This window comes from Ovis canadensis, chromosome 7 (assembly GCF_042477335.2).
Source record: "Ovis canadensis isolate MfBH-ARS-UI-01 breed Bighorn chromosome 7, ARS-UI_OviCan_v2, whole genome shotgun sequence".
NCBI lineage: Eukaryota > Metazoa > Chordata > Mammalia > Artiodactyla > Bovidae > Ovis > Ovis canadensis.
In genome coordinates, this window is record NC_091251.1 from 88,900,527 (window position 1) to 88,914,619 (window position 14,093).

A 14,093-nucleotide genomic window follows, 5' to 3' on the forward strand; every position below is an offset into this window, starting at 1 on the left:
CTCCTATGTACTCCCATTATTTAAAATGAAATACGTAAAAATATGAATCTTCAGTTAGAGATTAGTCCACGTTCTAGTTGGCATAAAACTCATATAACCATCAAATTGAGATGTTCATTGTGTACAAATGATAATTATACTTTTTTGGGGACATATTTCATTTTTTATGCTTCCCAGTTTTACTGTTTTTGAGAAGAAAAATTATACATATATGGGTGTACATGTTTTATTCAGAAGTTGAAAGGGCTAGAAAGAACTAAGAAACCGATGTGAAATAGCCACAGGTGATTAATAACACTTCATGAAAGACACATGAAGATAAGTGTCAACAAAAGCTATTTTCATGGTAATTTCACATCCCACAAATACTGAAATGAAAATTGCCACCACAGGGGTTCTATTTCCAGTTTTGCGATTGTAGCTCAGGTGGGAAAAACATTTTCTAATCTCATTGTCTAAGATTGGTGTTTTTCAACTAAAAGCAGAGCCTCTAGCGAAGAAGCCTGATACCACAAAACCATGGGACAGCGTGGGGAGCAGAAGTCTGTTATTTCTCAAGCCTGCTATTTCTGCCGCAGGCTCCTAAGCTTCTGTAGTGAGGATCCTCCTGTAGGTACAGCCTTGGAGTTGGGAAATCCTCCGGCAGGTCGAGTCGACTGAAAAAGCAAGCGGGAAGGTGAGGCCGGATAGGATACCTCCTCCCTCGCTCACCGCGGGCTGTCACAGTAATTGGGGGTTGTGCCACTCACGCAGGTTTCTAAGGCACCTTCAGGCTCCCTGGAGCCTTTCTCTTCTTCGGGAGAGCGGGCTCCGTAGCCCCAAGAGCCGGCCGGGGTCGCTGACAAACGACCGGGAGCCGGGCTCGGCAGGGGATTGCTTCTGTCTGGGGCTCGGCGGAACCTGCGTTCGTGTCTCGCGCGCACTCGCTCCGCGTTCTCCTAGCCAATCCGGCGCTACTCGCGCGCCCAGGAGCGTTCCCCGGTCCAGTTTGGGCTGGGCCGGCTCCTTCCCGCTCCCAGCACTTCGCAACCGAGCGCTCACTCCTCCCCTCACTCTCCACGAGTTCCACGATTAGCGGTGTAGCTCCGCCCCTGGCCCGAGTCCACCCCCGCAATCTCGGGAGCTTGTGCTCTCCTTTCCCCTCAGTCTCCTGCCGACTAGCCGCGCTGGGTCTCGCGCTCCGCAGAGCGGCACGAGTCTCTGCCGCCTCGCTCCAACGCCTCCGCGCGGTCTCCCTAGGCAGCCACCGCGTTCCCCCCCGCAGCTCTTCGCCTGCGACCTGAAGTCGGGGTCCCGCGCCCTGACTCCGCCCCCCCATCCCCCCCGCGGACTCGCGCGCTCGGGGCCCGGCCTCTCACTCGCGCAGGCCGCGGAGCACTCGGCCGCCTCCCCCTCCTTCCCTGCTCGGCTCGCGCTCCCCGGGCGCTCTCGCTCTCGCGCTCTCCAAGGCGAGCGCGCTCCCGGCCCGCGCGCTCCGGGCTCTGGCTTCTCCCGGCTCCTGTCAGTGCGGTGACTGCGCTGGGAAACATGGCGACCGAGGGAATGATCCTCACTAACCACGACCACCAAATCCGGGTTGGAGTCCTCACAGGTAACCGGGGGAGGAGGTCCAGGACCGCCGCGGCCGCTGTCCCCGGCTTGCCTCAGGCTTCTTGCCTGTGATGACCCTTCTCTGCGGCCTCGGGAGAAGGGAAGGCAGAGGAAGGGGACGGGGTGGGGGGGGGCGGACGTTTTTACAACCGCTGAGAGGTGCTGGGAGGTTGGGGTGTTCCCGCGGGGTCCCCCGGGAGCTGGGGCCGATCCCGTGGATGTCAGGCCCCAGTGCCTTCGCAGCCGAAGTCCTGGGCCCCTGGGGACCGAGGGGCCGGTGCGGCGGGCGCTGCGGGGCTCCTGGCAGGCGACGGGATCCCGGCTCCGCAGTCTGAAGCATGCCGCTCTCGGCTGGCCCGCGCGCTCCCTCGGCTACTGCTTGTCCCAGAGAGGGGGGAAATCCCTTTTCCACCCCCTCCCTCTTTTTCCCTTCCCCCTACTTGGGCGGCCCCGCGCTGCTCTAGCAGTGCTTTCCCGGGGCACCGGCCACAGACGACATGGGTGTTCTTTAGGCGAAACTCTGCTCGGTCTCAGGCTGCCCCTCGCGAGCCGGGAATCCCCTTTGCCACCCATGGGACACCTTTCGTTCCCCACCCCGGGAGGTGGGGATCGGCTTGCGCCCGGACCTCGGAAAGTGTTTGCATTCTGCCTTCCCAAGTGGAGGGCCCTCTGCCCGCCTCTTCGTTTTCTTAGAGGGAAGGCTGTAGCCTGCGACTGGGGATCCAGCCTTTCTACTTAAGAGGGAAGGATTCCCCTACTCGGGCTCTTCTGTCCCCCTCCCTTGTGGGACCTCCCCCCACCCTCCCGAGGCTTGTGAGGAGCGCACTTTTCCCGGGTCGAGTTTCCCTCCCTCGCGGAAGCCGTGTGTGCTCTGCATGTCTGATTCCGTTGCGTTGTATTTGGGTAATATCCCTCAGTTCGGCGACAGGCAGTTGCTGCAGGGCATGACTTCTGAGATGAATAGCAAACCGATTTGTAGGCGATTCTGCTGTGGTTCTGTAGTTGGTAAGGTTTCTATGTAATTGAGTGGCGAGGTGGGGGTTAAAGAACTATATTTGGAACCTGAGAGCTTAGTTCCGAGGGAAGGAAATCCAAGACTTACTGATTTTGGAAAAAGAAACGATGTAGACGGGAATCCTCGTGTTCTCCCCCCCCTCCTTCCCCCCGCCCCACCACACACACACACACACACACACACACACTTCTTTTTTTTTTTCCCTTGTCAGATTCTGACAGGTTGAGACGGAGCTCGAGAAGGGACTAAATGGAATGAGACTTGCTTTATTATTATTTATTAGGCAGAGAAAAATCTCTGTTGATAAAGAATGCAAAGCTTAATTTGGCTGCTGAGTTTTATGAAGATACTCATGGTACCCCTTGTTCCCTTTTAACTAACTGGGTCGTCTTTCTCTGATATTGTTTCCAGATGTTAATAGTAATTTATTGAATTTTCCTAATTGAAAGCCCCCGCGATAGTGAAACTAGTCTGAATCTGTTGCAGGGAAGGGAAACCACCCCCCACCCCCACTGTTAGAAGATGCGCTGTTCGCTTCTTTTGGTGCTGAAGCTCTTGCTTTGTGTGAAGATTCAGTTGTAACTCAGCAATCTTGGCGTTGACATTGCTGATATTTAGAGTCTTTTTGCGGGATGTAAAATTGTATACCGTATATCAGCCCTCAGCTCTCACTTTAGAATTTAAAATTAATAGAGTAGTGAGAGTAAAGCTTAATAGAAACCAAAGTGTGTCAACTGTCCACGGAAATGAAAGGTCATAAATGTTTTCAAGTTAAACCATAGAGATTTTTTTTAAAAACTTTTTTTTTATTGTTTATTTAAGCTTTCTCTGATAGTTTTATTTAGTGAATCAGCTTACCTGAGTCAAGTGACATAGTAGATAGCTGTTGTACAGAATGCTTTGAAAGATGCAGCCCTTATCTGTGTCTCTGCACTCCAATAGGGATGACATTGATATGCAAACAAATAAACATTATATGTAATTACTGTGCTAAAATTGTCTAAATAAATTACTTGCGTGATTGAAAGCTAAATGTAAAAGATATTCGTTACTCAGATTGATTAGGAGCAAATGTGATTACTTAAAGAGAGAATTTGTTATGTTTATCAGTGGTAAGAGGAAACTGACATTTTTAAGGGGAGTTGAAAGTCAGTTCAGTGGCAGCCTTATAAATGAATATGTTGCTGAGGTTGAGGCTCTTGAGCAGAATAAAAATGTAACGCAAAGGCCCTGGAATGCCTACGTAGGATAGGTAGGTGGCACAAGCAGAATGTCAATGAGAGAAGATAACTTTGGCAGTGGAATTAAAGACAATAGATTGTCAAACTATCTCATGAAAATGAAGTACAGTAGTTTAGGGGGAAGTCTAGGGTCAGGAATAAGGATATAGCTGAAGGAGTGAAAAGGAAGGTGCACATTTGGGAGAAATGGTAACAGAGGACAGTAGGATTTGGTGATAAAATGGATATTTGAAGTCAGAAATAATTCAGAGAGATTTTTACTAAAATTATTGAAACAAATATTGTCTGCTATGTTAGAGCCCGGAAACATGGAGAAGAATCAGAGCAACAGCACCAGCTCTGTTTGTGAATAGTGGATTTTACTACGAATAGCTTAATATTTATGATCTTAACATTCCACACACAATGAAAACCTATAAAAATAAAACCATTTTGCACAATTTTGTCTTGTATAACTTCCAAGTATTGGAATTTTACTGTGTAAAATTATTCTTTACTGAACTTAAGCAGATACTATGATTTCATACTTAAGAAAATTGAATTGAGGCCACATTTGAAACCATGTTTCTTGAGTCATAATTTGTGGCTCTCTTAAAGGTGGAGGGCTTGTTTTATAAAATATCCTCTTCGTGGTTCATAATAGTGATTTTAAGTAGTTTATCTAAGTCTGTTTTAGAGAGGTTTTACATATTTTAGAGGAAATACACACTTTTTACAATATGTTAGTATTTTGGTAAATTGTGTTGTCATTTCTAAAATCTTTAATTGACTTCTTTGTGACATCTTTGATAGTCTCTTGAAAGATAATTTTTGTACCATTTTGAAACTTTTCATTTTCTAGATGTTTTTGTAATCCTGTCTCAGCTATAAATTTGGGAAATACGGTACGCAGCTATTGAAACTTATCAAATAGATTAACTGTTAGAATTTTGAAATAATATAGTAGGAAAATATTTAGCAAAGGCATTTCTTTTTGTATTACTATCTTGAATCATTCAGAACTTGGAAATCAGTATGATAATTAATGTAACATGGATATTTTAGTTACATTATTTTTTTGGTCAGGAAAAAGGGAACATTTACATAGGTTATCAAGGAAACATTTTATGTTGAAGATTATTGTCCATCTGCAAAAACAGTATCTTTATTGGTAACTTTTTATGTTGATTTGTTAGAAATGAAAGTTATATGATCTTTAGTAGTCTGAGATCTAGTTTTTAATATATCAATTTCTAATGGTCTCTAAGACTAAAAACAATGTGATGATGAATAACATGAGGCAAGTAAACAAGTATCTGTTGCTTTGAGACTAGAAATGAGATGTAGGACAGATGTAAGAATTTTTCTTTTTTCTTTTTTTTTTTTTTTTACAACTTCAGTAGTAATTATACTTACAGTCAGTCTTAACAATTACATAGCAGGTTCACTATATAAAATGTGTCACTTTTTACCTTTTTCCCCCCCTATTTCTGAAGAAGCTGTTTATTGAGGAAGTAGACTACTACCTCTATAAGCTCCATGGAAACATCAGGAAAATAGAGTGCATGTATGTTTGTGATACAGGAATAGATTGTGCTCCATTGGTTGTTTAATATCCTATTAGCTAGCCACTGCTGATGTTTGGTATACTAGAGCACTTAGCTAAAGATAATAATCCATTACCTAAATTTTCACTGATAGTGACATGGATGAGAAAGAGAGGCAAATATTTAGGAAAGGGCATTTGAAAATCATGGTTTTGCTCTAATAATATACATTTTATTGCACTAAGTTGTAGATTTGTAATCAGTAAGAGATATTAGACATATATAAGACTAGATAATAGAGATTAGATGAAAGACTAATTGTAAACTAGAAACTAAAATATTATTTACATTTAGGGAGTATTTTAGTCATTTATAACTAAAGTCAACATATTTAAAAAACAAGTTCTAAGCCAAGGATTTAATAATCATATGACTCTGGAATTGTTCAGTCATTTATTTCATTTCATTCCTCATGCCTATCTTTGTATATTATGTGTGTCCTTATTTTCTGAAAAGCCCACTTACTGATAAAGAAATATAAATATATCTTTTGAGAATAAATGCTGTCATTAAGTAAGGCAAATCACTATCGCAAACAAAACCTGTATCCTACAAAATGGAATTGTGTGTACTGTCAAGCATACCAATATTGATCTATATGACTGTTATTAAATAGAAGCTTATTTCTCAAACTAGGTCATTCCTTCATGAATTTCTGATTGGAAGCAATGTATTAGTGATTAAGAAATCATTACATTAGATACCGTTGAATACATTTAATACTATTACCTTTGATCAAAGACTTTATAAACTGGTAGTACACAAACTTAGTTAAGAGTTTTAACTGTATTAAAGATACTTATGATATTTGACTTTAACTGGGGTATGTGGTGGAGAATCAGCAACCTGTTATTGGGGAGGAAATGATGAATGAATCTGTTTCTCTCTTACTGGTGATAGATTCCTGGTTAAGGTGAATGGGGTGCTTTTTTGAAATAGTGAGTAAAATAGATAAAGTTTATACTTGGCAATTGTAAATAAGATTGAAAAACTAAGCTTATTTGGAATTTGAGATGTTAAAATAAGGAAATCCTGAGAAAGAAAATAGTGAAACCACAAGGGATATCTTCCTTCATATCTAGGCAGAGAAGAAAAACAGATTATTTAACTTGTTTAAAAGTAATTGGATCTATTGTTAATATGAATAGCATGCAACCTTACTTAATTTTTGAGTGACCTCTGGGAAGAGCGAATGTTTAATGAGTTATTGTGATGTAGAGATTCCATCCAGGTGGTTTAATGAGTTTATAAGTGAATTTGTACTTAATCAGTTCAAACTGAGTATGTAGAACTGCTTGAAGATGTTGTAATTAAACAACTGCAACAACTTTTACAATAGTTTTGCCAGGAAGTATACATTTTGAAAAAACGGAGTTAAATTTACTATGCTTTAAAAAAAAGTCCTCATTTGAAAAATAAAGGAGCAAAGAAATGTGAAAGGAGCATTACACAATTTGTGCCGTTTCTCCAAGTTGGGATACATGACACTGAACACGGATACTCTAATGATTCTAAGCGCTAGATTCTAAGCTATGGAAACAAACATAATAATTCCTGAAATATCGATTTTAATTGATCTAAAATATCAATTTTAGAATGTCGTATTTAAAGCATTTTAATACTACAGTAAGCATGAGTAAATCAGGCACGAATGTACAATTTTGAAGGAGCTTTTAGATAAAATTAAACTTCAAAGAAATTTCAAGTGAACCTATTACGTAACTCCAGACCTCATGTTCTTCTGTTGTTGGTGCCTTGGTGAGGAAAAATTAAGGAGCGCGGGGCCATAGCAAGAACTCTAGAAGACTCATTATCTAATGCTAGTCTGGCCAGTGAAGTTCTGTAACTCTCTCAGCTTTTCTCACTATTAGCATGAAGGAGGCTCTTATGGCAATATATGTTTCTATCCTTTAGTATCTTGACTAGCTGGAAAGAGAAATGTTGGATAGCAGGCTTGGTTTTTTGTTTTTGTCTTTTTAATGGGAATCATTATGGGGGAGGGGTAGGTTATACATTGAAAATACAAGAGAATAAGAAATGGAAGAAAAGATGAAAAATTTCAGTGATTACATTGTCAGTATAAGCCTAAGGGAAAATATTTAGATTTTTTTTCATTTAGAAGTTTTTGTGGTATCACTCACAAAATTAACAGTGGTTTCAGTTTTACATTTAATTTCAGACTCAGCTCACACTTCATTTCCTCAACAGAATCTTTCCTAGGAATTATTCTCTATGATGATGTCTGTCTTTGTTTTCTTGTAATGTTTATAAATGTTGCTATACCCTATAATCATGTACATGTGGGAGGCTGCAAGATGTAGTTTAAAGGAAAAAAAAAAAGACTTTGGAGTCAGACTTGTATTTCAGACTCTGATTTGCCCTTTTTTTTGGGAAGCTCATTTTACCTATCTGACTTTCACTTTCCTTCTCCAGAATGAATGTAGTGATGCTTACTTCACAGGGTTGTTAAGAACTGAGATAATGTATGTGAAAATTCTACCATATATGTCTAACTTGGATTATACAGTCAACTCTTTAACAATGTGGAAGGGGTGAGTAGGGATACCATCACTTACCCCCACTTGCCCCGCAGTCCACAACCGGTAAGCTTTGTAGTCTGTCTTCTCTGATTCTCCCCTATCCAAGGTTCTGTCAATTGAACCAACCTTGGATCATGTAGTACTACAGTACTTACTCAAAAAAAAAAAAAAAAAAATCCTAGGTGTAAGTGGATTGGTGCAGTTCAAACTATTATTTTTCAAATGTTAATTGTGTACTCAATAATCTTCTTTCCCCTTCATATGCTATTTTGGTGCAATTTGCTAATAGCTTCATATAAAATCATCTTATTTAAAGTAGATTTTACAGTTTTTGAAACAGGTGATTGTGTTCTTCACTTCTTTGCCCTTTTGTTACAGGATCTATTAATGAAGTATTTCATTAATATTAATGAAGTATCAATGATGTTAAAAAAGAAAAACTAGATGGTGTGACACTTAGTAGTTTAGGAAACAGTAGCTCAGTAACGTTTAGATAAACAAGAACTTCACTATTATTACTAAAAAGATAGTTCAGGGTAAGTGGAGTGGGGTTTAGTATTTTTCTATACATTTATTACTGTTGACAGGATGATATCAATGATGTGTATTTGAGATATTTCATACTATCAATTTAATATTTATATAGTTTTATTTTTCTTATGTGTTTATATATTTTCTGATTTTTATATAATTAAGTTGATAGGCATTATCTGTGTAAGAGTTATTTTAGAGTAGTTTTTTAAACTTATTTTAAAAAATTAAAAATTAAAATTATAGGTGAAAGATTCTGAAAATGCTGTTATTTTGAAAGTTAATTCTGATAGACATAAAAGCATAAGATAGGAGTTAAAAGTTCTACATCTTTTACCACTTTCAAGACAATGTAACTGCATTTTATCTGAATTTCCTTAGTTTTGAATGGGAGAAATTATGCTCAACTTGTCCAGTTACTGTGAGGGAGACAGAAAGCAATGTATCCAGTACTCAGTGCCTGCTGCTTGCTTGGCTGTGTGCTAAAGTGAGGGGCACCACAGTGAGCAAGACAGACACAGTCATCCTCTTGGAGATTATATTTTAGTACCAACAGGAACACACTATTTAGTCAAGTTGGATTCTGACAAATCATGTTTCATTTATGTTGCATTTCGAGGAATAAAGTGCTTCTATATTTTATTTGATGTGGATAAGTATAAGCACCAAAACTGTTTCACGTTAAACCATTTTTGATACAAATTTTTAAACCATTACACATTTTCTGCTTTCTAAGATGGAAAGTATTGAACATAATTTAATTATCTTATTTAATCAGGTTTAAGTAATTATAGCTAACATCTGTCGGGTTTATATATATATATACACACATACATATTTATATGGCATAAATATGTCCTGTTTGTGCTTAGCACTTAGCACATGTTATTTACTCTTTATAGCCTTTATAAGGAAATATATTATTCCTTTTTATTCTGCCTAAGAAATAGAGGTTAGGTAACTTGCTTAAGGTTGCACCTGCGGCCCTGCCAGAATTCAAGCACAGGCCCGACTGTACTCTGAGCAATTATATTTCTGTATTCTATTCTGAATACCTTTTATTGTGGTGTATGGTACTATGGTTCTCTATTGTGTTTTCTTTTCTGCCGTGACTTTACACACTTGCCCCCTTCCCTACTTCTAGCTTCTCATCTGCAGTCAGTGGTAGACTATGGAGTACTAACCAGTACAACGTTTCATTAGGCCCATACTGTGTCTTTACAAAAAGTATCTTTCTAATATTACAAAAGACATTTTATATTAACCTGTATTTTTAGTTTTTTAAGATCAGCAATGCTGTCATCTCTTCCCATAGGACAGCAGTTGGTTAGAGTAGCTGTCCTCGTGAGGTAGGGCATGTATTCTCCAGTTTCCCACAATTCCCACTTAACCTGTGTGTTACCAGCCTTGCCTGGTAGGTAGGTGTTTGAGTTTGTGATCTTTACTCGTATGTATTCTGTACCTTCCTCTTTTTTCATCATAGTTCAGACAACTTTTCATGTTAGTGGAAGTAATAATACAGGGTTAATTGAGAGTTACCAAGTATGAGATAATTTTCTAGAGCCTGCCATAGAACCTATTAATTTATTTAATCCTCATCATAGTATCAATATCGCCACTTTACATTAGAAAAAATTGTAGCAGAGAGAGATTAAGGAATTTGCTCAAATTACTGTAATAAGAGGCCACGTTGAGAAAAGGCCAAACTGTGAGTTGAACTGTTCTTAGGGCTTCCCTGGCAGCTCGGACAGTAAAGAATTTGCCTGCAGTGCAGGAGATCCGGGTTCGATCCCTGGATCAGGAAGATCTCTGGGGAAGCGAATGGCTACCCACTGCAGTATTCTTGCTTGGGAAACTCCGTGGACAGAGGAACCTGGCGGACTGTAGTCCATGGGGTCTCAAAGAATCAGACATGACTGAGTGACTGAGCACACACACAGAGGCTGTTCCTAGAGTAAAGGTCTTAATCAGTACAGTATATTCCTTGGCATTTAATAGTTGATAGAGGTGCACATCTTTCTTTTTAATGTTTGTTATATATCATCATAGGTTTCACTATATTTAATCAATCCTCTATTGATGGACATAGAGGTTTCTAATTTTTCATGTATCAAATGCTGTAGATGATAACATGGTACATTTATTATTGCATATTTGTGAGTTTTTTTTAATGTGAGGTTAATTACCATAAATATAATTTTTGGGTAAACAGTATCTGCTTTTAAAAATTTTGAAAAAAAATTACACCCTGTTTGGAAGACAAGTTTGTACTAATTGTAATGAATATTCTCACCTTCATTTGGTATTATCTTTTTAATCTTCATGAGTTCTTTTGAGATAGAACTCTTTCTTGAATTATATACATGTATTAGGAGTCCCGAGTTGCTCAGCAGTAAAGGATCTGCCTGCAGTGCAGGAGACACAGGAGATGAGGGTTTGATGTCTGAGTTGGGAAAATCTCCTAAGGGAGGAAATGTCAACCCACTCCAGTATTCTTGCCCGGAAAATCCCATGGACAAAGGAGCAAAGGGGCCATGAGGGCTACAGACAGTGGCGGATGGGGGGTTTGGGGGTCTTTGGGGGTCTTTGGGGGTGTCACAAAGAGTCAGATAGGACTGAGTGACTAAGCACAGCAGAGCACACACATGTAACAATAAGATCTTGCTAGTTTTTGCAACAGCTCTTTTATATTGCTTTATTTAAAGTTTTGTTCAGAGTCTTCAGTTTTCTTTTTCTTCGAATGATCCCTTCCAGTGTTTCCTAAGTTGTGTTCTAGTAGCACTTCTTTGGGAAATGTTATAATAGGTATGCTATTAAGAGCTTTTAATGTGGTTAAATAAATTTGGAAAGTGCTGTATAATATATCCCTCCTTATGAAGATTGACAGTATACTAGAGCGACTTCCAGTACTCTTGCCTGGAAAATCCTATGGACAGAGGAGCCTGGTGGGCTGCAGTCCATGGGGTCGCTAAGAGTCAGACACTACTGAGCGACTTCCCTTTCGCTTTTCAGTTTCATGCATTGGAGAAGGAAATGGCAACCCACTCCAGTGTTCTTGCCTGGAGAATCCCAGGGACAGGGGGGCCTGGTGGGCTGCCGTCTATGGGGTTGCACCTAGTCGGACACGACTGAAGCGACTTAGCAGCCGCAGCAGCAGAGTGACTTCACTTTCACTTTTCACTTTCACGCATTGGAGAAGGAAATGGCTGCCCACTCCAGTGTTCTTGCCTGGAGAATCCCAGGGATGGCAGAGCCTGGTGGGCTGCCGTCTATGGGGTCGCACAGAATCGGGCACGACTGAAGCGACTTAGCAGCAGCAGAGCATATTAAAGATGTGAGTAATACTGCAGTGTGGAGCCTGGTGAACATTATTTAGTTTAGTGTTGCCAAAACTTTTTGAAGATGGAATGCTGTTTAAAGACAAAGCAGAATTCTGTTTAACACTTCTTTGGGAAATAATGGTCTTTGTCCTGAAAATGATCTTTTGGAAGTCTGTATAATGCCTTTGTATTATTAATATTTTAGCTTTTGCTGTAGAAATAGTGGTTTCCAACAGTAATCGCTACTATGAAAATTAATCCTTTTTTTCTGGATTTGCCTTTAAAGTGTGTATGTGTGTATTTCCCAGTTATCTCTTTTTTCTTCCTCTTTCAACATTAAAGGATTGGCTGAATGTATTATTTTATTCAGAAAATCTATGATGGCAACAGCCGGTCTTGATTCTGTTACTACTGTATGAGGAAAGAACATTGGAATAAGTTCTATTTTGGATTTTTCCAGTGAGTGTTTGGTATCATTATCTGTAAATGTAAAGATAAAGTGATGCTTTCTAAAATCTCCTTCAGCTCTAAAATCTTAATAATCTCAATCTCATATTTACCTCATGTTTACCATACTCTCACTGCTAGTAGTCACCTTATCTACAGTTTGTTACTGACAGCAAAACTATTGATATGAAATGCCTTCCTTGCTTCAAACAGGAAAACTGCTGGAAAAAGACACTGACATTCATACCAACTGTAAATGGAAATAATGTCTGTTACTTCCATTGCAGAATATATGCAGTTTTATTTCATTCACTGTCCCATGCTATAGAGAGTTCATATTGCAAGACACTCAAGATTTAGAATACAAATTATATACATGTAAGTATAACAACTGATTCACACAGTCAAGCTTAGAAGGGTAATAGTGGTTAAGAGGTTTTGAAATAGTACCTTTTTCCTTTTAAATTTAAATTGTAGTAATATGCCAGAGACCTGGAAAGCAAAAATTAGCAAGCCCCACAAATATGATTATTTTGCTGTTAAATATTTAAAATGAAGCTGTTGTAAAAATAAGACATATAGCTTCAATGAACAGTATATGCGTTAGGTTCATGCCTGGGTTTATACCTGAGTTAAGTGAAGTTTGTAAGCTTCAATTTTCTCATCCCGTGAAATGAGGAATAATCCATTGCTTGCCTAAGAGGGTTGTTTTGGTAAGTGAAATAATAAGTGTAAATGTTGGGTGAGTGTGCCCACATAATAGATAATCATTACATGCTTGTTATATATTATAATAAATTTGAGTCTAATTACCATTACAGATATGATAATAGAAAGCAAACAATGTAACATTTAGCTATATGACCCAATCATGATTAATTTTCATGCTGTTTTTCTGTTTTATCTTACTTAAGGAGCATCATTAAAGATCAATACTATACTGGGGATTTGCTTGATCTAGAGTCTTATTTTCTAGCTTAATTTTGGTGTTGTTAGAGTCAGAAAATGCTGTTTGTAGTGTGATAACTAAGGACAAATATTTGAGATTTTTGAGGCATAGGTTTAAAGTATATATGGGAAACTGCTTCTAATAGTCTCTAAGGCTTGTTAAGATCTGTAGAGAAAATTGCCCCTATATACAGATATGTTCATATTATAGTTATGGGATACTATACTGTAGTTAAGAAGGTGGAAGAGTTTTAAATGTTATACAGTGGTGTTAAATGTTAAGTGAGGCAGTAATACAGGATGATAAAGTGATAGCAAATGAAACTATATTAGATAATAGTTGATTTATATATAGAATTCTATGAGTTTTAATCGCTATATAAGGGAAATAGTAAACCTCAGGGACAGTGAGCCAAAGCCTAGACCTTGCTGTGTTTGGGGGACATAAGACAAATGAATATTATATATAAAAGGTGAAAGATACTTTATAAAGGACCAGATACCAAAAGAAAATCTATAAAATTTAAAGCATTGTCAAAGATGATTTTAGGCAGGAAAGTTTGAGAATCATTGATTATGTCGATACTGGACTTGGGTTTTCCATTTTTTTTCCTGCAGACACATCTATGAAGCATTATTAATTGAAAAATTGCCAATTGTGCCTCATAATGAAACATTCATTCCTTTCTGATTTTGAATGCAATTCAGAAGTGGGTCCTATCTAATACATGAGACACTTGAAATAGGGACCCTCCTATCCCCATAAGTAGGAACTTTATTTAGTTATAGATTTGATTTTATTACTATTGTTTTCCTGGCCTGTCATTTCCTATTAATTAATCTGATGGTTGGACCATAGCCTGACTTGTTAACAG

At 39.0% G+C, this 14,093-nt stretch overlaps 1 protein-coding gene across 10 annotated transcripts in view; it reads left to right on the plus strand.

The window, feature by feature from the left end:
* The first annotated feature begins 940 nt into the window (after positions 1-940).
* GPHN (gephyrin) overlaps positions 941-14,093 on the plus strand; it is a 546,412-nt gene continuing 533,259 nt past the window's right edge. For 5 of the 10 annotated variants that reach the window (XM_069596846.1, XM_069596847.1, XM_069596838.1 and 2 more), the window contains exon 1: positions 950-1,591. In XM_069596846.1, the coding sequence (XP_069452947.1) occupies positions 1,528-1,591 (64 nt within the window). In that variant the 5' untranslated portion in view covers positions 950-1,527. Of the gene's footprint in view, positions 1,592-14,093 lie in introns of all 10 variants that reach the window. The other 5 variants (XM_069596842.1, XM_069596844.1, XM_069596845.1 and 2 more) reach the window with 3 other exon arrangements.